Source organism: Psittacula echo (assembly GCF_963264785.1).
Source record: "Psittacula echo genome assembly, chromosome: Z".
NCBI classification, from domain to species: domain Eukaryota; kingdom Metazoa; phylum Chordata; class Aves; order Psittaciformes; family Psittacidae; genus Psittacula; species Psittacula echo.
The window spans coordinates 27,610,898-27,637,115 of NC_137742.1; the positions used below are offsets into that span (position 1 = coordinate 27,610,898).

The 26,218-nt window shown below is 39.4% G+C and overlaps 1 protein-coding gene across 5 annotated transcripts in view; it reads left to right on the plus strand.

The window, feature by feature from the left end:
- The window catches only part of CERT1 (ceramide transporter 1), a 72,995-nt gene that overhangs the window by 13,027 nt on the left and 33,750 nt on the right, over window positions 1–26,218 (plus strand). For all 5 annotated transcript variants that reach the window (XM_080637173.1, XM_080637174.1, XM_080637175.1 and 2 more), the window contains one exon: window positions 4,825–4,941. In XM_080637173.1, the coding sequence (XP_080493299.1) occupies window positions 4,825–4,941 (117 nt within the window). The remainder of the gene's footprint in view (window positions 1–4,824; window positions 4,942–26,218) is intronic.

The window sequence follows — 26,218 nt, forward strand, 5'->3', positions numbered from 1 at the left end:
TCAGGTATGACTCATGAGACCTGAACTGGCTACAGACTTCCTCAGTCACTGTAGCCAAGTAAATGCTTCTTCATGTAAACTGTTCTTGCTTCTTTAGAGTGTAAGATCGGTTTGGTTTACACAGAAAGATTCGAGACTCTTGAATACTTGCAACTGCCTTTATTTTAGCTGGATTCTCTGTAAGGGATTTGCAAGAAAGAAAAGGGTGTTTGGGGTCGCGGGAGACCTATTTCTTGCAGCTTTTTCTTGCATGGAATTATGATTTAGCTGTTTGTGTTTGAGTTTTTTTTAAATGCTGGCTCTAGAAGGACAGGCTGCCTTGGCTGCAGGTTCTTGGAGTGTGCCCAGCTCGCCTTTAAAAATGCTGTGAGGTACTTCTATGCACAGTGTCACAGGTCAGTCTGGGATTTGTTCCCCAGTGCCTTCTTGATCTATGCATGTAAGTTGCTTGAGGCTACTGCGAGTTGGGGGTGTTAGGAAAAAGCAGCTGAAGTTCTCCAATGTGCTTTAGATCATGAAGGTAGATAGTAAACTCCTACTTGCTTCTTGCTTACCTGCATGACTAAAACATTCCTCTTTTGTGTCTTACCTTTCTTCTGAGAGGGCAATAGAGCATATCCTGCCCTCAGTAGAGGTCCTTAGTTTATTATAGACTAAAATCCCTGTTTATCCTCCAGCATCTTAGGCAGCTGTCTAAGAACTGTACCATTTCATAGTCACTTCTGAGCACAAGGAAGAAAGCAAACACTAGGCTAGAAAAGGTGAACCTAAGAAAAAGCAGATCTAAATGAAATACGTCTAGAGGTGCAGGGGGAAAGTAAAAGGAAGAAGAATTGAAAAACTTCCAGCTAGTGTCAGGAGAAACTCAAACTGGTCTGAGGAGGATGTTAGAAGCGTAAAGGACAGACCTGAGAAGTGGTGAATAACACTGTGGTCTTTGCTAGATGCAGCTACAGCAAACAATGAAAGCATTTATAGCAAGAGGAAAAACAAGGAAATTTGTCCATAGCTCAGTGGGGAGGAGAATGTGATAGATGATACTAAAAGGTTACATATTGAAGCTTGCCAAGTTATGAGTGGAGATGAACTACAAACTCATTCCTGGTTGAGAAGGGGTTTATCAACAACAACTGTATTTCTCCTGTGTTAAGGCAAGAATGGGTCACATGTCATTCAGGTGTTTTATTTACTTTTGGTAAAATGCATATTGGAGAACTTGCCTTTCATATTCAGTTAATGGAGGGTTCTTACGGTAAAGCCTGTGTTTAAGAAAAAAAACCCAGCAGACAAAACCAACAAAAAAAACCCACATAGAGGAAAAAGGAGGGGAATGGATCTAATTTCAGTTGTCAAAAATAAGGAAAATAGGCATTTAATAAGTACTATAAGATGCTAAATAGGTAGCATGCATCTGTCGAGCAATTCAGGTATCACTTGCCTAACTTCCTTTTGGAGCAGTATTTAGGCTTGTTAGTGGATATTTCTTACCTTTAAGCAACTTGTCTAACAGGACCACCTGATTAGCTAGCTTTTTTTGTAACATGGAACTGCACAGTAAACTGACTATAACCCTAGACCTGAGTTTTAGGTGGCCTAGTCTCTTAACTATAGGTAATGCAGGAGTACGCATGTAGTGAATGCCCCAGTGTTTAAGGTTTTAGCTAGACCTCAAGGAAAACATTTTCCTCCCAAGGTTAGCAGTAAGGTGTAAATTTTCAAGCAATTAAGAGTTGCTATGCAAAGAACGGGAGTACATAAATCTGCCTTGAAGAAGTCAGTGAGGTGATGGTCTTAAATCACATTAGAAGATGTTCAGATTAGAGATAGAGAAGGGGTGAAGCGAGGATGGCTGTGCACTGAAGTAAGTTATGTATGGAAGTGTGGAATGAGTAGTACTGCAGGCTTTCAAGATTAATTTTGGCAAGTCTTTCTTGTAATGTGCAACTGTTCCTAGAGGGTTTCAGAGAGCAAGATTGAGCAGAAGAATGCTGTCATGGCAAGAAAAATTTTGATAGCTTTTTCTTGTACACTTGCTTTTTGGGTGATTTTTTGGGAGTATCTTCCATTGTGGTAGATGCAGGTATCCCACCACATAGGCTACAGGAGGGCTGGCACATGGGTGGTTGGGAACAGGCATATAAGCGTGACTCATTGATACAGCAGGTTTGCTACCCTAAAGCATCTTTCTCATATATAGTAATAATAATGTGGCAAATGCAGTTTGAAGAAGAGGCGCCTGGACTAGAATACTTCATGTCCTATACTGGGTTAACATGGCAAGGTTTTGGTTGGGAAGGGGCTACTGGAGTGGCTTCTGTGAGAAGCTGCCCCCATATCTTGTAGAACCAGTTCTGTCTTGCTCCAAGATGGACCTGCTGGTGGGCAAAGCTGACTTGATCAGCAAAGATAGTAGTGCCTCTGCAATTTAGGAAAGGGTAAAACCTGCTGTTGACCAGCAGCTGGAGAGAGGAGTGAGAATATGTGAGAGCAACAATTCTGCGGACACTGAGGCCAGTGCAGAAGGAGGGGAGGAGGTGCTCCAGGGGCCAGAGCAGAGATTCCCCACCCAGAGATTCCTCACCTGTGGTGAGGCAGGCTATGCCCCTGCAGCCTGTGGAGGTCCATGGTGGAGCAGATATCCACCTGCAGCCCATAGAAGACACCACACTGAAGCAGGGGAATGCTCAAAGGAGACTGTGACCTGTGGGAAGCCTGTGCTGGAGCAGGCTGCTGGCAGGACCTGTGGCCCTGTGGAGAGAGGAGCCCACACTGGAGCAGGTTTGCTGCAGGGTTGGTGGCCATGCAGGGAACCCACGCTGGAGCAGTCTGTTCCTGAAGGACTGCACCCCATGGAAGGGACCCACGCTGGAGCAGTCTGAAGAACTGCAGCTTGTGGGAAGGACTCATGTTGGAGAAGTTCAGGGAGGACTGTCTCCCATGGGAGACACACTGGAGCAGGGGAGGACCATGAGGAGGAAGGACTGGCAGAGGTGGACTGACCCCCATTCCTGGACCCCTCTGCTGCTGGGGAGGAGGAGTTAGAGAAAATCAGGAGTAAGACTGATTTAAATTTCATCTTACTATCCTACTCTGATTTGATTGGTAATAATTTTCCCAAGTCAAGTCAGGTTTGTCCATGGTGATAATTGGTGATTATCATCCCTGGCTGTCCCTGGCTCATCTTGACACATGAGCCTTTCAACAAACTCTCTTTCCCCTTTCCAGTTGAGGAGGGGAGTGGTAGAGCGGCTGCGGTAGGAGCATGGTCTCCAGCCAGGGTCAACCCACCTCATGTCCCTTCCTACATCCCTGTATTCTGTGGTTCAGTGGAGGCAAAACAGTGTATAGAACCATTTTGAAAGTTGTTTGATTTGAATTAACTTGAGATGGTCAGGTGTAAAATAATCAGTTGCTGATGCTGTTTGATTGTCACTTTTGTCAGTTGCTGGTTTGTGTGGATTTTTTTTTTTTCTTTTCTCCTGTGGGAAGTTTAGATTTCTTTAAATTAAATTTAGGTTCGGATGCCTGACCAAATATGTGAAGCTTTAAAAAAGTGAAACTTCATGTACTTTTGTTAAACTCTTCCTAGCTGTTTTTTCATTTGGTAGTTTGGCTTCTTTGTGCTTTCCTTCCTCTTTGATATATTTAAATGAGAAAGATTGTATATTATGTGTAAGTAGCATGACTTCCAGGTCCTTCGAAAATAATCCTCACTGGCACTGGACTGTGCATGACGACAAATGAGACTTGCTCCTAGGTTTTCTTTGTGGAGTATTTAATGAGTGATCCACAGTTCCTTAGTTGTCTGCAGAGACGAATGTATTTGCAGCGTGGTTCTTATATTGTAAAGAATATTACTAACATGTAATCATCTTTAGCATCTGGAAACAATGTTTGTGGTTCCTCAGATTGTGTTATTTGCCTTAACCTCAGAGCCTGTTAGCTTCCTACAGTTTTTTGCATGTGTAACTTTTTTCTTTTTATTACAATTCAAAAAGGTTTTCTGCTTTTGCGTGTATTATGTTTCCTTAAGAATAGTTTTCAAGGGCAGGGGTGGGGTGGGGAATGTTATGCTCAATTGGATGTTTTCTGAGAAGTAGCTTTGAATGGACAGTATCAGGGCACAGGGCAGATTAGATTGGTTTTTTGTTTTCCTGCGCTTTCCTTCCAGATTCCTTGTAATGCTAATAAAAGCTTTTTAGTATTTAAGACATGTGAACTGAAAGTTAGATGCATTTGAGTGGTGACATTAGAAAGGATTGAGTGTTGCTCCCAGTTGTCTTAGATGGTGAAAATAGTTGAGGCAGAGGATGCTGTAGCTTCCTTTAGTTCTTGCTCTTAGTTGTCATTTTGCTGTAGTCTACTTTTATGGTTTAATCCTGATGCTATTTGCTATGATGTATGTATTCCATCTAAAAATCAATACTGATAAGAATAACCTTAGTATTTTTTTCCTGCTTTGAAATAAAAAATGTGTATGAAAGTTGTATTTTGCTGGCTGTGTCCAGTAGTTATTTTGCTAAAGGATTTGTTTCAGGGTGTGCATTTTTTCTCAATGCTTGTGTGGAACCTTTTTGTGACAGTTTTATGTAATAAGAATGTATTAAAGAGCCTCTTCTATTTCAGAAGACTAGCATTTTTTATTATAAGAGTGTATGTTCATTGTTTTGAAACAGCTACATAAAATGGAGCTTAGAATAAAGGTTGAAGTCAAGACTATAAACCAGTTTTTTAAATTTTAGTATGAAAGTGTCAAAATACTGTGTGAAGTTTTGCTTATCATATTGCTAATTTTAGCTGCTCTTACACTCTTTTCTGCCACAGCCCCACGACTTTGACGAATGCAGATTTGATATTAGTGTAAATGATAGTGTTTGGTACCTTCGAGCTCAGGACCCAGATCACAGACAACAGTGGATAGATGCAATAGAACAACACAAGGTATGTTTGTTTTTTCTAATTTCCGTTCTCCCTCCTTATATCTAATGGTGCTTGTGGACAGTTTTAAGCTTCCCTGTACAGTCATTAAAACACTCAAGGTATTTATGACATGTAAAAGCTGTGAGATTGAAGCTGTGTGTTAAATATGTTTCAAAGGAATTGATTTACTTGCTCTTTGTAGATAAGATTTCAGAGAACAGGGAGCTAACAACTGTGAGCCTTTTCTTGAGCTCTCTAGCTTAAAAAAGCAAAAGCCTGCATTATGTTTGAGTGACTACTTAATAGTTTTGTCTGTTATTTCTCACTGATTATTGAATTGTTTCTTATCTAAACTTGTTAGTCTTGGAGTCAGTTGTCCTAGGTTATTGTTCTGGTTTTAGGCTCCTCTCTTTCATCATTCAGCTGCTTTTACTGTATCTGGCTTTTGTCTCCTTGTCGTTTAAGGCCCTACTATTCATCAGCATTTTGGTTCAGCTTTCCTGATCTATGCTTTTATGTCTTCCAGTGAACTCAGTTATTTTCATTTTACCTAAAGAGGTTAACAGTCAGCTATTTTTAAAGTATGTACCATATGAAACATCCTTTGTTTTTCAGGTACAAGATTGGCACTGTCCCAAGGTATTGAGTTAAACTACAATACCTAGCACAATGCAGTTTCTGCATCTGAATTACACAGGTGCTACTGGAATACAAATTAAAATAGATATCTAAGTAGGTACTTTTACATCCCGCTTCTTGAAGTGTTGTTTACATAAGTACTATGTATAATTAGGAAGTTTTACTTTTTATTTTTTATTTTTTGGATAATCCTTACAATAAATAGTATGTGCTCTTAAATTTGAAGTCCTGCTGTTTCATAATGGTTCTCTTAAAAAAAATTAAAAAAGTTAATCTCAGTTACAATATTAGTCCATTTATAGCTTGCCATTTTGCCTTCACTGCTACAGAGGTAACATTAAGACATATCAAATTTAAGTTGCAAAACCAGAATTCTTGTCTGTAGATGAATGAAAAAATACAAAGCTAACCACAGAGTATTCTTTAGCAAAAAATACTGCACTTTGTTACTGTTGCAATACCTCGGAGAAATGTCTCGAGGACATACTGAACAAGCTGCTGGATTACACATCCATAGAGCTGTCATTTCAAGCAGTGTTTTGCAGACATGGGAGCCTTCTGTTAAGAGGTTGTGGGACCATGAAACTTGATAACCCTGGGCTAAAATTCACACTAAGTTTTGTGAATGATTCAGCTGGTGAGATGCAGAACTTAACCAGAAGTCTGGCTAAACTGACATGCAGGTGCATCATTGCATGCTTTCATGCAGGAATGAATGAGGAAAACCCCCAAATCCTGCCTTAAAATCTGCTCTGCACAACCTAAAAGGGAAGCGTTTTTCATGTTCTTTTCCCTCTTCTAAGGCTGCCCTTAACTGTAGCTGAATTCTGAGCTGACAATTTTACATAATCACCTATTTAAAGTATGGAATCTCCTTCTCAGATAGTTAATGAGTGTTCAGGGAAACTGTTTCTAGCATTCCAAAAGTAGCTTCCCTTTGTGAAGAATACTTATTAATTACATAGTTTTTCCACTTAAAAGGAGGCAAGCAGATTCTTTTAATATTGGTTTCAGTTTGGACAGATTAAACTTCCATGCTTTGCAAGAATTCGGTAGTTCTTTAAAAAAAGAAAGAAATTGAACAAGATATGTCTTCACATTTGAAGGAGTAGAATGAGAGGTTTCTTAGATAATTCCACTACCCAATTTTTTCAGTATTTACTTAGTATCAAGAGAGGGGTAATGAGTACCTTCTTCATTATTTTATTGAAGTTGTCTACAAGTAGGAAGTGGAAATAAAATTCTTTCTGTATATGCTGAACTGACAGGAAATAGTTTAGTTTGCATCTTGGTGTCCTAATATAATAGTACTGGACTTGACTGTTCCTGTTCTGATGGCTTTTTCAGTATGTAGCTTGCAGTTTCACGGCTATTTAACACTTTTCAGTTTGTTGTACACACATTTTTGCTCTATAGTGTTTAGAGTATTTGAGACAAATAGCATTTGGTTTCGTTCTTAAATGGAGAGGGAGATATGGCACATCTGAATAAACCATCAAACCGTTTAATATATTAAAGCAATACATTATTTAAAAGCATTCTCTTTGTAGTATGCAACACCATGATCAAGACAAGGCAGGGAAAATGCCAAAAGGTAATGCAATCTTGTAACAACAGCTTTGGCTCAAGTTAGAAGTATGTTAATTAAAGCTCAGAAAATTGTGAGTTACTTGCATTTTTTTGCAGGGCAATATTCTGTTGTCTTCATAATACAGTAGCAACTTCATATGATAAATCTTGTAGGTGTGGAGGTGCATCTGTTCCTACTAATTGTTCCTACTAAAACACATAGCAATCTTATCAGTGGAAGCCTTGGAAAAGTGCTGTATGCATGTAAATAGATGTTTGATATAATTAAACATAAACCAGAAATGTCCAAATCCAGTTTTCAGTCTGGTTGTTGTTAATGTTTCTTTAAGAATATGTCTCCAAATGTCTTGTTTCTATATTTTTCCAAGTTGACTGGATAGTGCTATATCCTATAATTTATATACAACTTTGAAAGAAAAATGTGATGGGAAAATGTACTGCTTCTTAATAACATTGATAGGATGTGAAAAATAGAGTGGAAATTAGTCCCGTTTTTCATTTGAATTTGTATGAAGAATGCTTTGATGATCCTTAGTTTTAGTAACTTTTCACCCATCCTTTAATTTTCTTTAGCTCTTAAGGAATTTTTATATCTAAGCATTTGATAGAGAGAGGAGGTGGGATTTTATAAGGCAAAAAAACCTATTTCACTGAAAAGTTCAGGTTTTTGTCTGCTGGCTTTGAAATTTTCTGAAGGAACTTTCCAGGGCAGTTTACCAAAACTCAAGCAAAAGTTCCTTGTCAAGCTGTTGTTACCAAATAGGAATTGTTTTTATTTGAGAACTAGGTTCTTGAACAGACATAATAATTTGAATAAAATTGAGAGAGGAAATTGTTTCCTTTACTAAGCAGTCATTTTGATTGAGTGTACTGCTATATGAAGTACTTTCTTTTTGTTTGTTTTTTAAGCTCTTTGTTGCTTACTCAGTGGGTGGGTAGCTCTGGTAGGCTGCTTAAGCTGTTTGCTAACAAAAGTATGTTTGTGAGACTTACTGTAGCATGTCACAAGGTTGTTTAGAGCATGAAAGATGGACTGAAGCTTTATGATTGTCTCATTGTGTTCCAAACAGAGAAAACACTGATTTAAAATCAATTGTATATTAAATTTGAGTATATGCAGACTTAGAAAAACTTTCTGCTTAGCAACGCTAATGGGTGGCTAGCTGGTAGCTGAGAAATGTAAAATGTCTAATGCTGGAGCGTAAAAACTATTAGTTTACTGCTCTTTTTTTATCATTGAATTGTCTTTTTTATTATTATTGAATAATTACTAGATTAAATGCTTCCTAGTATTTAAGTATTAAATTTTAATTAAAATAATTAAGATCTAATGTTTCAAGTACACCTTCTAAAAGGCTTATTAATCTCCCTGAAATGGAGGACGGAAAAGTCTAAACCAGTGGTAAGACCCTCAGTGAGAAAAATGAGGAAATAGCTCATGTGTAACCCAGAGTCCTTTCTTCTACTAAACTGTTGCACGATATGTACTGAGCAGATATTTATCTGTAAAATGCCTGACTGTAAGGGTGTGTATCGTTAGGAAGCTTCTCTATTCTCCTACCTTAAGAGACAGATATATGATGGCTGATGACCTTTCCTTAGATGGATCTAATGGCCATTTATATTGCTGAAGAACTCGGGACTAGATAAGGGTTTCCACATTTTGCTGGTTTAAAAACATTGATGGTGCATGAGTGTCAGTGCTTTTGTTGATGGTTTTGAAAAGCTGCTCTCTTACTTAACAATATATTGTAACAGTGACTCCAGGTCTGTATTGTGATTTGAAAGTGGAATATGGAATTTCTAACCTAACATTAGAGAAACCAGCTTAAATATTGGTAGTTCTGTACTATGAGGAAAATGTCTGGTTTACCTATGGAGAATCATAGAATCATAGAAGAGTTAGGGTTGGAAAGGACCTTAAGATCATCTAGTTCCAACCCCCCTGCCATGGGCAGGGACACCTCACACTAAACCATGCCACCCAAGGCCTCATCCAGCCTGGCCTTGAACACCGCCAGGGATGGAGCATTCAGAACTTCCCTGGGCAGCCCATTCCAGTGCCTCACCACCCTAATAGTAAAGAACTTCTTCCTTATATCCAATCTAAGTCTAATACTTTATAAAAGAAGAGGCAGATCTTTCCTGTTACCTGTTGCATCATCCAGGGGATTATGTCTTCTACATTTCAGAAGTCTCTTAAGATCATCACTGAAGCTTCCTGAACTCATCATGTATATGGACAAGTAGTAACCAGGAGGCAGTCTTTCCTTCCTCAATGCACCAGCTGATTCACTGGATGTTCTATCAGGTCTTTTCCACAGCCAGCTATGACTTTTTTAGAGACAGAGATACAGAGCTGACTAGAGACTCACTCTCTTTCTTTCAGCAACACTGAGAATATGTTTTCATTCTTTATCCTCTACCCTGGTAGAGTAGATAGTTAATTTACAAACTTGCATTACTTCCCAGAGGTATAGATGAGGGGAGTGAATTGCTATTTACTGTGGGAACTGTCTGATAATTAAGCTTATTTTGAGCAAATTAACTTAAACTCCTGAGATTCAGGTAATGATTTTTTTTATTTTGTAATTTTAATCTAACACCTGAGTTGAACACTTGATGAGAATTTGTTTAGAAATGAAACTTTCATGAGAAACTGCATTGGCTTGTTTAGGTTTGTCCCATTTTGTTCCACCTAGTTCTGTTTTTTCACACAGATTCTGCATGTGCTCATTATTGACTTTGTGACTCTTCAGCAAAATAAGTCACTGTTGGTTTAAGTCTTGAATTTTGAAAATCTTGTGTTTCTCAAACTGAAATGTTGTTTATTGCTGAACTTCTTACAAAACCTCTCTTTGTGTCAAACTTGAAAAGGTCATTCTGCAGAGGGATATCGAGGTGCCACCAATTTTGGCATGTAGGGAGTAGGTAGGTTCCCTTCATTTTGCAGTCCTGAGGTACAAAGTGTTACTGTCTAGAGCAGGAAGCATGAATTTTGAAGTCTGTGAAAGGCATAAATCGGCTACCTTGAAGGGTTCACTACTTCACTGTTTTTACTGTTCAGCCTGGAGAAGAGAAGGCTGCGTGGAGACCTTATAGCAGCCTACCAGTATCTGAAGGGGGCCTAAAAGAATGCTGAGGAGGGACTCTTTATCAGGGACTGTAGTGACAGGACAAGGGGTAATGGATTAAAACTTAAACAGGGGAAGTTTAGATTGGATCTAAGGAAGAAATTCTTTACTGTGAGAGTGGTGAGGCACTGGAATGGGTTGCCCAGGGAGGTTGTGAGTGCTCCATCCTTGGCGGTGTTCAAGGCCAGGTTGGATGAGGCCTTGGGTGACATGGTTTAGTGTGAGATGTCCCTGCCCATGGCGGGGGGGGTTGGAACTAGATGATCTTAAGGCCCTTTCCAACCCTAACTATTCTATGATTCTATGACTCAGCTTGGGTGAATAGCGGTAAACAGAAACAAAAGAGTAGAAACTATAAAATGTTTTTTCTAGCATTCCCTTCCCCACCCTGGTAGCCTGTGAGAAGGGGCATGGCAGCTTCAGAGAGTCAAAGGTATTTTAGCTTTTAAGTAATTTGTGAAGTTCTTAATATACTGCAACTTGTTTTTTTAAATTCTCATTTGTTGCACTCAGTAAGACACTTCACATCCCAGTTTTTTTCATTGCTTAAGTACAGATCTAGTTAAGATGGTAAAAACCCAAACAGCTGGATTTGGCTGCCTAGTGAAGTCAAATTTAGGCATAAGTATTAAAACGGTTGGTTCACATCCTTTATTAAACACTGATATATTTCCAAACAAGTGAATTAGAATTAGGGCATTGAGTTTTGAGACAATTATTTTCTGATTGTGGATCCTAGTTTATGGATTAATTTAGAAAACTGCAAGGCAAACTTTAAACAGCATAATTTTGATTGGTGTTAATAAAGACACTTCAGAGTATTGTTTTAGGGAAAAAAAACGCACAACAAAAACAAGCGAGCAAAAAAAAACCCACCCCAAAACAAAACCCAACAAACCAAAACCAACCAACACAAGACAACCTAACAAAAAAAAAACCCAAACCACAAATTGCCAGCTTGAAATCTTCACAAAATGCTTCTTAAAAGAATTAAAGTGTGGTATTTAGAGTCATTAATTTTACCCTTTCTCTTGTCAGTGTACTGTTCTAGCCTTCTGTGTATGTGTTATTTCTCTTACAAACTCGAGTGTAAGAGGTTAGGCAGAAGTAACTTTCTGACTCAAAGGAAACCTTGAATTCCCCTTCCAACTTGATAAGCACACAGAGTGCCTCAATTCCCTGTGTTTTGTTCTGTAATTGAAATGCTTCACTGAGCCCCAGGTGTACCTACCCATTCTTTCAACCTAATAACTGCCTTAAGAGGTTTTGCATTAACAATACTTCAACTCAAGCTTTTGTTTGGATGCTGAATGTAAATATTGATCTTTGAGATTATTTTTAGTTAGCTGTGCTAAAAGAACATTGCAAAATGCTAATGGAGGTAATTTTCCTGTACTGTTTTATTATCAGAGCAAAATAACTTGGTCAGAAACCAATATCAGAGTTCTGTTTTATGAAAAATATAGCTCAGGTGATCACAGCAAAGGATAACTACAGAAGCGTTGCTGAGGTCTGAAAAGGAAAAAGAATGTGGCTCCCTAATCTGTTAGTATGTTGGCATTTCATCCTAATACCAGTTCCCCTGTCCGTCCTTCCCCTCCATACCCATTCACAAGTAAGACTAACTTAGGTGGAAGCAATAGTGCAGATGAAGGAAAGCAGAGGAGGTAGGAGGGTAGGTAAATATTGTTTAACTTTGGTTTTATTTTTCAAATTCAGGGTGAAATTGTAGGAAGGTGATAAGGCCTCATTTTTTCTCTGTTGATATTGGTGGCTAAAGTGTTGGAACAAGTTTCTGGAGTAGTCTTGGTGTCAGCTATTGTTCCAAATCATACTCAGTTGGGTTGCCTTGTACTGTTGCCTCATGCCCTGCCACACATCAACAAAGTCTAAATTTTTGTTTGATGCTGACACTTTGGATTGTATAGAATACCAAATCAGTTTCTGTGATACCATGTGTCACTCCAGAAGCTAATGCCCCATTCTAACTCTGTACTTGCAAGGTGCTGACTTGCAGCAGCAGTGGGACTTGCCTGAGAGGATGCTGGAGAACAGCGTTCGGATGTCTGTTAAGTTGTAAAAAGTTGTTACTTGTTTAAACAGACTTAAATTTGTAGTCTGGCTGCTGATGATTGGAAGAAACATGTTTAAAGGTGTTGCAAAAACACTGTGTATTAGTTTGTGACTAGAAATCCATGACCTGTTGCTCAAACTTATGCAGGAACTTTGATGTATTCTTGTTACTGTTTGGTCACTATTTTATGTTGGCATATAATATATAAATTAAGTTCTTGTGTATTCACATTTGACATCTCCTTTCAAAGCTGACTTTCAAATGTTTGCAGAAATACTCCCTGATTATTAAACAAGAAAATAAGTCCAAGCATAGTCTTAACTCTGCCTTAATGAGCTTGCTTATTTTGGATTTTGGCCTGAATCTCAGCCTAAAGTGGGAAATAGACAGGAAAAGGATGCAGCTGTCTCAAGTCCAAGCACTTTGTCTAGCTTTTCAAGTTCATCAGTGAATACTGTATTTTCCTTTTTGCTCTTCAGTGACATCTGACTACTGTAAGTATCAGAGGGGAAGTAAACTGAAGGACCATCCTTAAGAAAGATTCACAAAGTTTATCGTAATTCTTCCTTTAATATGAAGTCACCCTTATTAGATGACATGTTTGTAAGTTAGACTGGTAAGTGTTACAACAGTAAGGGCTCATGGAATTATTTTAGCCTGTTCTGTTAAAGGGACTTCTTGCCATCCTTGTCGTATCTGAGGTTTACTTTATAGAGTAGTATTACAGTCAGTCTGGAGAGATTATTCTCTTCATCTTTGCAACACTGAAGATTTCTTGTCTTCTTCTGTTCTGTTAGAACAGCACCCCATTTCTCCATTGCTGTTCATATGGGCGTCTTTTATAAATCTCTGATACCTCGTAGTATCGGAGTACCTTCCAAATGCAGTCCACATCTTTCGTTGATGTACAGCACCAAAACTGGACTTAGTATTCTTACTGAGGATTCTACAGATGTTGTATAGAATGTAGGGTTATTTTATGGATCTTGTAGACTACCCTGTTTTGCCATGATGTTGGTTGTTCTTTTTTTTTTTTTAACTTACTGAGCTTAAGAACTACTAAATCTGATTCATCTCTCAAACTGTCTGCTGATTGTTACCTGCCCTGTTCTTGTGCAGTACAGTATTTTCCATAACCAAGTAAACCTTAGACTTCCTTTTTCTGCAGCATACAGAGTTTTACATTTTTGCTGCTCCTCTTTCAACTTCAGTCTTTCCAGCGCTGCTGTCTTGAATTTTGGTTTCTTTCCAGAAATAATTTTGTGCTCCTTGGGTTGAGTTCAGTTTAAGTGATTGCGCTGCTCCTAGTACTTTCTAAAGTACAGAGGCTAGTTAGGTGAAGAAAGGCTAGATCATTTAGTGGTATCTTACATGATAGCTGAGTTTGCTTGTTATTCTGTTGGGATCTGCTAATCTGTATCTGAAACTGTATGCATATGTTTACTTAAGGTAATCTTAAATCTCTGTATCCAGGAAAGCTGTGATCACTGTCTGCGATATATTCCTAATCAAGGAGTTCCCTCCTCCATCTAGTCAGAGCATTAGCAGGTAGTTTTCATAATCTTAGTAGAGGTGATGAACAATGTCTCTCAAACTGCTACCCCCAAGCGTAGTGAACTTGCTTGGGATGGTTTATTCCTGGTTTTCCCTAAATTAGCTTAATATATGAATTGACTCAAGATTCATATGTGCGTAAAGGTTGAAGTAACTTTTTAATCTCTGTATAGCCACACTGGTGAACCAGGGTGTTCTAAAGAATGCCTGAAAATTACAGGCCAAAATGCAAATTAGAGGAGCATTGCCTGGTGGCTAATACCATGTGAAAGAAAACACTTTGAAAAGTGCTAGCTCTCTGTCAAATAACATGAAAGGCATGTGACACTACTGCTAAGCTGTTAAGAGTATGTCAGTCGGTATTTTTGTAATGCTGTTCAACAAATGGTGATGTACCTGGCTAAAGAAAAGATGGTACAGCTAAGTCTGATGCTTAGTCTTGGAAGTGACTGGAACTAAGCTACCAGACTCACTATGCAGCTGGCTGTGCAGTAAATAACTAGTCTGTTTTACAAACAAATGGAATTCTAGTAGTAAACTCAAAGATGTTATTAATTCACTTTGTGAAAACAACTGTGGTAGATCATTTTGACAGCATATACTTTCATGTAACAGAAATAGTGTCACTGTTTGTAACTGGCAGAATGACGCACAGTATAGATACAGTAGTTAAGCTCTCCCGTGGCAGAGTGGCAGCATGTTTTTGCGTGCTCTCCCTGAAAAACAATATTGTTCATCGAGAGAGACTTGTGCCAAGCTTGACTTCAGTGCTAAAAGCCCCTTCAAATCAGGGTAAGCTCTTGGTATCAAGAACAGAAAGTACAGAGCTGCAGTGTGGAAGTGGTGAGTGGTTAAACAGTTAAAAGCTGACCCTTGCCAAGTAGATCTGCGTGCTATTTACTCATCATTTTTACTCATCAGCTCAAACACTACTGTGCGTTAACAGTGTAATAGAGAAATCTTGGATACTCTGTATGCCTCCATTTACCAAATGCAGTGTTCTTTGTCTCTAAAAAGACTTTGTAAGGGGTGTTTTTTCTTCAGTGAGCTTTCATTACAGTAAAACTCATTGAGTTGATACTTACAGAGCAGTTACACCCTGGCCATAGTGAGTAGGTGTTGTTCAGTCACATAGGTGGGGTGCACAAGCAGCAATAATACATACTCAGTAACATTCAGCAAAAATAACATTTGGGCTCTTCAGAGACACACGCGCAGAGGAACATGCGCACAGAGAGACACACACCAACAACAACTCCTGCCCCCCTTCCTCCTGGGAAAGAGGAGCTAATATGACTAAAGAGCTGGGAGCGTTCTTTTAAAAACTCTGATTATTTTATTTTTTTTTTTTTTTTTTTTTTTTTTTTTTGATGCCATGTCCACTTGCCGTTATTGGAAGCTCTTAAGGTAATTCTTTTGATACATAATTTCCACTGTAGGACAACAAAAAGATCCTTTTCTGTTTCTGAAAACAGATAATGCTTGAAACTATGCTTGTGCTATACTTTAGTGGCATTTAGGTGAATGGATTTACTGCAGAGGAATCAATTCTGTTATCTTGACCATTTTAAATTGGGGGTAGGGGGAGAGAGGAGAGAGATGAGGGGAGGGAGAAGAAGAAAGATTTCATATGTAACTGCTAGTATTTAAATGGCCTACATTGATTGATATGAACACAGGCATCAAAAAATGCAGGAGAGAATGAGAGAGGTATCCACCTTTCTTAACCCCTGGTAATCTGAAGTAACTTGTGAGGACTTATTACTTTAAAAATTGGTGGTTTAAGTAAGAAAATACAGGTGAGGCTGCTCAGCTGATAAGAGCTGCTTGCCCTGATGTATGCTATGACGCTGATAGTGAAACTGCTACTGTAGAGAAGCTGTGCTTTCAGGGGAAGTTTAGATGTTTTGCTCAAGTTATTAGCCTGTTACTATAAATAACAAAAGTCTCTGTCTTTAAAATGGAATTAAACATGCGTTTTCAAGGAGGAAAACTAAGCTTGGGTAAATCTTACACATTCCATTATTTTAGCAATGTTGTCGACAGGAACTCTCTAATACATATGATACTGCTGGTCGTTTAATGTTACTAAATTTGCTAAGTGCACTTATGCTGGAAACACTGTATTTCCTGAAAGAAGACTTCAGGAGAAAGCCAGTGAATCAGCAGTTTCAATTAACTGCACAACTGTATGCTGCAGCAAACCTAAATGCTGTCACTTCCAAACTGTTGAAACTTCCCTTTCAGGACAGGAAAACAATAGCTATCTGGGTTGGCATCCTTTTCCCACTCTTGGTCCCATGTTTGAACAGCAGCTGTAAGTTGGAGCTTTATTAATAAGTAGCTACAGTTAAGACTGTTTAGATCTGGACTAAAGCTTTCAGTCCATTCCAGGCCAACATGTTTGATTAATTATAAACCATGCAGATTGTTTCATTTTGACCAGCCCAGTCTTTCTTTGGCTGTGTGTTCCAGTTATGTTTATAACAATCACTTTGGCTTTGAAAATAGATACTATAATTCTCCGAAGAATATGTTGCTATGGGGTGGAGGCCTGGGTGTCTAACTGGACGTGATCTGAGCAGGAGGTGGTACTAGACAGATCTTGCAACCTAGTCATTCTGATTCTATGATAAAAACACATTTCTTACATAGCAGTTCAGTTCTTCCTTGCTCATGTCAATATTTTCTACTTCACAGCAAAAGGATTCCTAATTTTATGACTTTAAATGATCCTTTTTTAAGAAAGTGAAGTTTTGTTGCCTCAATTTGCTAGTTTTAAGACTTTTAAAATGAAAGATCTGGTTAAACGCTCTCTCCTTAAAGTTTTCCTTTATTCTTGCGCTGTTTGAAGGTGCAGCTTCTATTTATTTACATTCTTGTTTCTACCTGCCACCAAATATGCTAAATAAGATTAAGCAGACAATAAAATACCTCTTTCATGTGTTTAGTAGTATTAGTAGGTTTGAAAAAATCTGTTCAGTGAACCTGCCATTTTGTAATGTAAAAAAAAAAAAGTGCAAAAGATAAACAACATTGTCTGTTTAGACTACACTTCCAATGATCTAATCAAACAACACATAGGACTTAAGGTTTGTGCAAGTGTATCTAATTGATCTTCAGAGACTTACTGGGCTGGTTTGGGTTTAATTCTTGGAAAGAGGCCGTCATGCCGGCTAGGCATGTCTTCAGCAAATCAAGAGTGTTTAGCTGACAGTCATTAAGTAGCCTCTCAGAGTATCCATATGGGTAGACAGGTGATGAACTTGGAATAACAACATGCTTCACAATGTGTTTGGGCTTGATCATATGAAAAAGTCTGCAATATGTGACCTCAGGCTGCACTTAGAAGTAAAACCTGTGTGTCATCTGGCTGGAAAGGTTTTCTACTAGCCAGACAGATTTACAGTGTCTCAATATAAAATACTTCAAGAAAATGTCTTCTGTTTTTTAGAGCCCTGTGGTACACAAGCAGTCTGCAAAATTCTCCTTCACTGTTCTAGACTGTGGAACAGCTTAGTCTGTTGTGCTTTGAATGTAGATACCATACATATCTTCACTTTTCTGCCATTTTTACAGCTGCTATTTTGTCATGCCTCAACTGCACTATCTGCCAATCTGTCAGAATATAAAGATCTGGTGGCAGAATATGTGTTTTGTCATTGTCATGCAGAATGAGCAGGAAGCACCTTGCCTACTGTCAGGTGGGAGTCTCCCTGCCTTCACTTACCAGTGGAGTGAAATCAGCTTTTAATGTGTTGCAATTCAAAGCAGATAACAGCAAGACTATGGCCATTCTCTCTAAGTCTTGCATAACTCCCCCATATGCACGTTCTGGTGTCTGCAGGGAATAGCATTAGTGTTTTGAGCAGTTTGTGAGCTCTTAAACACATGGGTGGCTTTCTCACAGTGACTTTTTCAGGGATATACTGCTGAGAACAGGCAATGGGATTAGGATTCACAATATGTAGAGAGTACATGTGTCTACAAAATAATTTATTCTGAGGACATACTGATTGACTGTGTTTCTGCAGTTGCCTGGACTTTCATAGTACCATGTGCAGTTAAGGCACAGGTTCCTGCAAAATGTGTTCCTGCAGCTTGCACATGACACAGTGGAACTGTCATGAAGTGAGACAGTTTAGTTACTAGAAGACTGAGTTAGAATAGGCTACTAAACTATTCCTCAGTAGTACACGATTCTTTAGCTAATTCTTGTTGCAGGGATGTTTTTGTGTTGTTACCCAGCACTGCACTGGTATCCTTTATCTTGTTCATAATTTTGTACCTCTCTGGAGAGCAGTAAGAATAGAAAAAGTGACCCACAGCTCAATGCACAACCTTATCATGGCCAGCAGTATTACAGTCCTGCCTAAAACTGGTGATAATGCATATCTTCAAAATCCTAAGCATTTTGGAGCCTAGATCCTTAGGTTTGCTTTCTTCTGGTGCAGTAGAAGCAGCCTTTTGTGAGCTGTTTTTTCACAGTTCTCAGGTTTTCCTTCAAGGGCAGGGTAGATCAGCTTATTGTAGAGACCTGTGCTGTGCTTGAAGTTGTTTTCCTATTGTCTTGCACAACAGGGTGTTGGCTTTCAGCAAATAAAAGCAGTCTGTTTCTTTCCACATTGTCGTGGTTTAAGCCCCGGCTGTAAATTAGAACCACGCAGTCTACTTCCCCTCCCACCCCCAGAGGGATGGGGAGGAGAATCGAAAGAATGTAACTCCCACGGGCTGAGATAAAAACAGTCCAGTAACTAAGGTATAACACAAATCACTACTGCTGCCACCAATAATAATAACGATAAGAGAAATAACAACGGAAGAGAATACGATACTGCCCGCCGGAAAAGAGCCCGACAGAAAAGAGAGCGTGCCCTTCCGGGTAGCTCCCAGTTACATCCCCCCGGCATGACGTGCTGTGGTATGGAATACCTCTTTGGCTAGTTTGGGTCAGGTGTCCTGTCCCTGCTTCCTCCCTGCCCCTCCTCCTCCTTGGCAGAGCATGAGACTCACAAAGTCCTTGGTCAGTCTAAACATCGGTGTTATCAGCTCTGTTCCCAGGCCGAAAGTCAAAAACACAGTGCTGCAACAGCTGCTAAGAAGGAGAAAAACTGACTGCTACTGCTGAACCCAGGACACACATGCATGAAGAATGTTAGTATAGGAGGTGGTTTTGTATTGGCAGATAAAGGTGAATATAAGATTTTTACTGATATGTTTAATGATATTGTGTAGTGGCAAAAAAAACATCGTAATTACCAGAGATCAGCTTTCTGAAAGTTGCCTTGCATAAAACAATTCTACAGACTTCTAAGTAAGCCTGCATATACTTAGGCATTATGAATAGGTAACCTGCTTCAAATGAAATGTCTCTGTATCACTACTGTGTAACTTTTTATGGGTTTGGAAAGGTTTAACTGGAACTTCTTTCTTCTGATGCTTCTCAAAATGCATATGCATACAGGGGGAAACTAGTTTGGCAAGAACTTACTTAATGCGTACTATGTACATAAAGGAATCCTGAGCCTGTTCATCTGGCTGGTATATGAAGCTCCTTTTCATAATGAGCTGTATGTTTGACAGCTGTAGACTAGTGGCAAAGAAGTTCAATGTAAAGAAGAGTCTTCTGCTGGGACACACGGTACTTGAGACAGAGGTGCCTGTATTGCTGTATGTCACATAGTAAGCTTTTCTTTTTTTTTTTTTTTTTTTAAGTAAACTATATTGAGCCAAAATACTTCATGTTGGATGAAGTTTTAAGAAATCTGTGCCTAAACATTTGCTAGAGTGTTTAGTTTGGTCCTAATGATTTTGGAGTCATAACTGGAAATCAGCATGTTGTTAGTTCACTGTTTTGACCTGGCTGAGAGGTGTTACTCATGAATAATTTCATCAATTTCTGTTAAAACTTCTAATTCGCTTTCATTCAGCAATAGATGTCATTGTTGCTTCTTGTATGCTCTGCAGAAAACTTTATCCACACTTAGCAGTGTGTCTCAAATGTAATTATAAAAGCTAAAGGTAAAACTGCTCCGGTTTAAATTGTCTCCCAAGGAAAGGAGGTTTGTATGTGCAGGGACTGAAGCAGAAACAGGGTAAGAGTTACTGTTGGGCTTTGACCAATAGTAACCTTTAGACGTGCCTGTTTTCTTTTTTGCTAGTGCCCTCTAGTGCTCACACATGATATTGACTTGGGGAGTTTAGACACATGGGCTGTTATCTTTTATATGTTATATGTTATGCTTATACATAAATGAACTACCACAGAAGTAATATGGGGTTTATGGTAACTTAATTTCCAGTCATGACCTTTTATAACACAGTATATTAAGATATCTTATGATGGGAGGATATACTCTCATGCTTCAGGTTAGTAATTCAGTAAGTTTTTGGAAATTATTTGTATTTTTATCCTTTTGGATATCAAAATGTGCCTTTTACATTAAACTCAATCATACAGAGCTCTTAGCAAAATTTTAAATTGCTTCTAAAGTTTTTTGAGGTGGGAACTGCACTGTGTGCATATCTTTGCCTTTCTGTGTTAGGGACTAGGTCTTAGATCTAACCACTTGAAGTATTAAAGTAATTTACCACTTTAGCATTTTGGTTTTTATCATGTTAGACTTGCTCTTGACTCGCAAACACAAGAAATATAGAATTGGCAGTGCTAACTTTTGAACCAGTTCATATTTTCACCTGACATTTCAAAAATGTTGATACATCCACTGTGTATCAGGTGTTTAAGATCTTGCAAATGTTTCTTATGTAAGCTGTTTTCTGCTTGCCATGCGGAACTCTTGGTTATTTGTTTATATGGTTATTCTTTCAGGACTTCATAATGGGTACTTTCTATCCAGTGTGTTAATCTTCTGTAACAAACACCACTCCCCCCAGAAAAAAAAAAAAAGGGGGGGGCAGGGGGCCTTTGGACAGAATTATTGCCTGGTTAGTTTGAGCTTAAGACCTGGAAACTTTATGTTGCAAAATTGATGTATGGTTGGAAACAGGCCTAAAGCTTCTACTGATGGCTCTGCTCTGTAAGCATAAAGAGCTTTTAAACTAGACTGAGCTTGTTTCTAAATAAACATTATTTTGACATATATAGAAGGACTGTTTTCATGAAACATCAATCCTGGAGAACTTCAGGAATCTGAATCAGGAACATGTCCTGGGGAGTCCCTTATTTTCTATAACCTCTTTTGTTTCAACTTTGTAATGGATGCAGTAAGTCTCCTTTGCTTTTGAGGGAAGTGGGTGTTGAGGCCTGATAAAAACAAGGGCTACAGCGAGAAGGAAGTAGGATGGCTAGGGAATAGGTTTTGAAAGTCAAGAAAAATGTGTTAGATTTGATAGGGTGCAAGATGCAAAAAAAAACCCCAAACAAAACCCACTGTGTAGAAAGAACTCTTTTTGTCAGCCTTTTCCCCAACTATTGTGTTAAGATTGCAGTTGAAACATAATATTTCATCATTTTCCTTTGGGTATAACATCCAATTTTTTTTTAAATCTTCTGTCAAACATAATATGGACTTTTCCATCTCTGTCAACTCCCAACTTTCTTCATCCTCCAGCGCCTACTAGCTGTTGAACATTAGGGGTATGTCAAGCATCTGATAGAGATTTCTATTCTGATGGCTAGATGAATGTCTGAGAGTTGAGTGGAGGTAAAAAATCTGTTTCTGTGCATACCAGTGACAAAATAACTGTTGACTGCACTAAGTGAAGAAAAGATTTAATGATCTCTGTGTCTTTTGCAGAAGCATTTCCTTTGACTGTTTTTCTGCTTGTTGATAAGCCTGCTGATGAATTTTGTTCTGTGTTGCTGTGAAGCTTTTTGCAGTGCATTTCTTCCTGGGCAAGAAAGCTTGCCTACACCTGTGCTTTGAATTCTAGGGTTTCTTAGAATCATAGAATCATGGAATAGTTAAGGTTGGAAAGGACCTTAAGATAATCGAGTTCCAACCCCCCTGCCATGGGCAAGGACACTAAACCGTGTTGCCCAAGGCTCTGTCCAGCCTAGCCTTGAACACCGCCAGGGATGGAGCAGTCACAACTTCCCTGGGCAACCCATTCCAGTGCCTCACCAACCTTACAGTAATGAACTTCATCTTTATATCCAATCTGAACTTCCTCTGTTTAAGTTTTAACCTATTACGGCTTGCTCTATCACTGTAGTCCCTAATGAAGAGCCCCTCCCCAGCATCCTTTTAGGCCCCTTTCAGATACTGGAAGGCTGCTATGAGGTTTCCACGCAGCCTTCTCTTCTCCAGGCTTAACAGCCCCAACTTTCTCAGCCTATCTTCATACAGGAGGTGGTCCAGTCCCCTGATCATCCTCATGGCCTCCTCTGGATTTGTTCCAACAGTTACATGCCCTTTTTATGTTGAGGACATCAGAACTGTACACAACACTCCAAGTGAGGTCGCACTCATGAGAGCAGAGTAGAGGGGCAGGATCACCTCCCTCGACCTGCTGGTCATTCTCCTTTTGATGCAGCCCAGGATACGGTTGGCTTTCTGGGGTGCGAGCACACACTGAAGCCGGCTCATGTTCATTTTTTCATCAACACCCCCAAGTCCTTCTCCGCAGGGCTGCTCTGAATCTCTTCTCTGCCCAACCTGTAGCCGTGCCTGGGATTGCTCCGACCCAGGTGTAGGACCTTGCACTTAGCATGGTTAAACTCGAGAAGGCTGGCATCTGCCCACCTCACAAGTGTGTCAAGGTCTCTCTGGATGGCATTACTTCCCTCCAGCATATCAACCGAACCACACAGCTTGGTGTCATCGGCAAACTTGCTGAGGGCGCACTCAATCCCACTGTCCATGTCACCGACAAAGATGTTGAACAAGACCGGTCCCAACACCGATCCCTGAGGGACACCACTTGTTACTGGTCTCCAGGTGGACATTGAGCCATCGACCACAACTCTTTGCGTGTGGCCATCCAGCCATCTCTTTATCCACCGAGTGGTCCACCCATCAAATTGATGTCTCTCCAATTTAGAGACAAGGATGTCATGTGGGACAGTGTCGAACACTTTGCACAAGTCCAGGTAGGTGACATCAACTGCTCTACCCCTTTCCGTCAGCTCTGTATCCCCCGTCATAGAAGGCCACCAAGTTGGTCAGGTAGGATTTCCCCTTAGTGAAGCCATGCTGGCTGTCACCATAACCTTGTTTTTCATGTTACTTATCATGCCTTCCAGGAGATTTTGCCAGGCACAGAGGTGAGACTGACTGGTCTGTACTTTCCTGGGTCATCCATTTTCTCCTTCTTGAAAATGGGGGTTATATTTCCCTTTTTCCAGTCGTCGGGAACTTCACCTGACTGCTATGATTTTTCAAATATGATGGCCAGTGGCTAAGCAACTTCATTTGCCAGCTCCTTCAGGACCCATGAATGGATTTCATCAGGTTCTTGACATGAAAATATTTCTTCTGAATACACAGAGTGTTGGCTTCCCAAAACCAGGACCAAAGCTGCCTCAGACTTGCAACAAGTAACTTTCCACAAAGGAAAGCCACAAAAAAAAAAAAAAAAAAAAATCCACAAAAACCCCCCAGCTTTGCTGTTTAGCAGTGGTCTCTACTTTGAAATATCATTATGGTCTGTAGCCCAAGGTTCTTCAGCATAACACTGTTTATGATGTGTTTTTCCACTTCTACAGAGGGGTGATACTAGTATAATTCAATACCTTAAATAGGTTAAAAAAAAAAATAGTGGAATCAGAGACAATCCTTACTTCCGTGCCACTTTGAAGGGTAAGTAAGGTATTGCCTAACTGTGTGTTAGGGTGGGCACTTCCTTGAAGAGTGTTCAGAGCCCTGTTCTCAAGCTTCTGCAGTGGTTTTCCCTGCTGCCTCCTGCATGAGCTCCTGTGTATCGTCCCTCATGAATTTTATACGTAACAATGAGGTATATAATGTTTAATATAACTATGAAATTAAACTATGTGATTTTGTATAATTACTAGAAAGAATGACATGGCACGTGCTTTCTGTTAGGATCAGAACTCCTCTTATTTTTAAAGGCCCAGTTGTGCAAGGACTATACTTCAGTCAACATCAAGCAGTATGTATTTGAATGAACTCATTCTATAAAATCTTTTAAAATCCCTCCATCTTGCAAAGCATTAAAGCAAGTAAGAACACTTACTTCAGTGCATTAGGAACTGAGGCCAGAACATAAGTGCTTTTACTGACAGTGCCCAATAGCAGAATGGAGATTTCTAGTTCTTGTGTAGCTCTACAGATCTTACTTGTCTGTCTCTTGGCAGTCTAGGTTCATAGGAGGGGCAAATACAGTCCCCTTCTAGTCTTGCTATAGCTTCATGGCTCAGCAGTACAAGCTGCTTTAGTTTTATTACTAAGTATACAGAGAGATTCAGTTATTGTGATCTTGGGGTTTGGTATTTTTGTTCAGGGAAGAGTTTTATTCTGTCAAATCACACTGACACAGTGGTTCTCAACCTGGGGAGCAGGACAGTAAAGACATTCTGTTGTTCACCTTCTCTGTGGGCTCTTAGGTGTCCTCCTGTTCAGTGTCCTGGCTGCTTTTTATTCTGGTTTTAGAATGCCTGCCTGTCCCTATTCAGCTTTTGTGGAAACCTAGCATTTAAAGATGTTGAATAATATTTAGTGAAAAGTTCCCCTGTGTACATTAACAGTTAAGAGTATTCATGGAACAATAGTGCACATCCATGTAGTTAATCATGGGTGTGAGCTATGTCAATAAAGATTATCGACTTTAAGGCCTTTAGTTGCTTCTGTCAACCTGCATTCTCTCTGCAGTGATTTGTGTTGATACTGCTTCTCAGCTCTTTCCCTTTCTTTAGAAAGCAGTAGATAGCTCCAGGACTTATCTGTCTGTGTACCACTTTAGCTCATGCAGCTATTAGAGGTTTATTGTTTGCAGGCAACACATGGTGATTTGCCAATAGTGTATGGAGTCGGGGAAGTAAAGACCCAAAAGGTAATTATTACTTGGCTTGGACAAGTGAGCATTACAGTTACAGCAATCTTAGGGCTATAGTGCTATAGTTTCTATTACTTCAGTTGTCTATTATACTTATTTTTCAACTCTTAATTCCTGTGTTGGGTTTTTTTTTTTTTTCCTCCTGTACACATAGTGTGCTTGTTTATTGTGTAATTGCAACATTTATCACTGTTGGAGGAAAAGTATGCCTGTATTTCTTTACCTGGTTTTGCAGTTGCAAAGGAAGTTATTACAACGTTTTTTCTTTTCCTGCACTACTGTAGGCAGCAGAATCATCCAGCTTCTGTGGTCTGTATTATTAAATTCTCATCTCTGCCTTTTCACTAACAACTACCTTGTCATTTTTAAAACCTTAAATTTCCAATGTCGGTAGCTATGGAGGAATTGAAAAATCAGACCTGCAGACACATGTTAATTTTATTTAACTTCAGTCCTCAGAAGTGGATCCTGGACTGCACTACCTGTAGTGTCTGTAGGGGTCTTGCTGTCTACAGCCCTCCCTTCCTTGACTCATCGTAGCAGTAACCTTTCTTTCTTCAAGTGAAGCATTTGCAGCAAATCTAAAAATTACTCATGGAACATAAATGTTTTACAGAGCTTGTCTGCCTAGTCTTCACCAAGTCTTTCATAGTACCTTCCGGCACTTAAATTTTGCATTTTTACTTTTTTGTACATTCTTGTTTTTCACAAGGTACTGTGGTTTGATATCTTGGAGGTTTGAGTATGATTTTTCACAAGTACTGCAGAGAACAATATTTAAGTCACTGTATCCTAATGTCAGTTTCACCACCCCCTAGGGTAAGCCATATGCCTGAGAGGGAGGAGCTGCCTGCTACTTGTGTTATGTAAAATACTAAATAATTTATAGTGCCAACTGAAAATATCTGCCTTGGTTGACAACCATACATTGAAGTGCTTAACTGGCAATAGATTGAGACATAATCGAAATAATTCCTTGAAGATATGGGAGAATAATTTGCTTTATTTGATTTTTTTTTTTTTTTTCCCCCCAAGTGGAGAAGCTTTGCTGTGAGTCTGTCTGTGGTTTACTTGACAATATTGTTGACCCACTTCAGGAAATCCTTAGCTGGCAGATCAGTGTGAACCATGATGGAGGTCTGCAATATGATTCTGCAAACACTTACTGAAAGCAGCTTTTCTGACGTACTGCCTTGTTGCTGATACCAGCATCTGCTCCAGTAAAGAATCACATGAAGCTGTGGATCATGTGTCTCTTTCCTCTTGTCTATCATAACGAAAGGATTAATGGATTTTTTGCACTGCCTTAGAAAGCTGAAGGTGTTGCAATGTG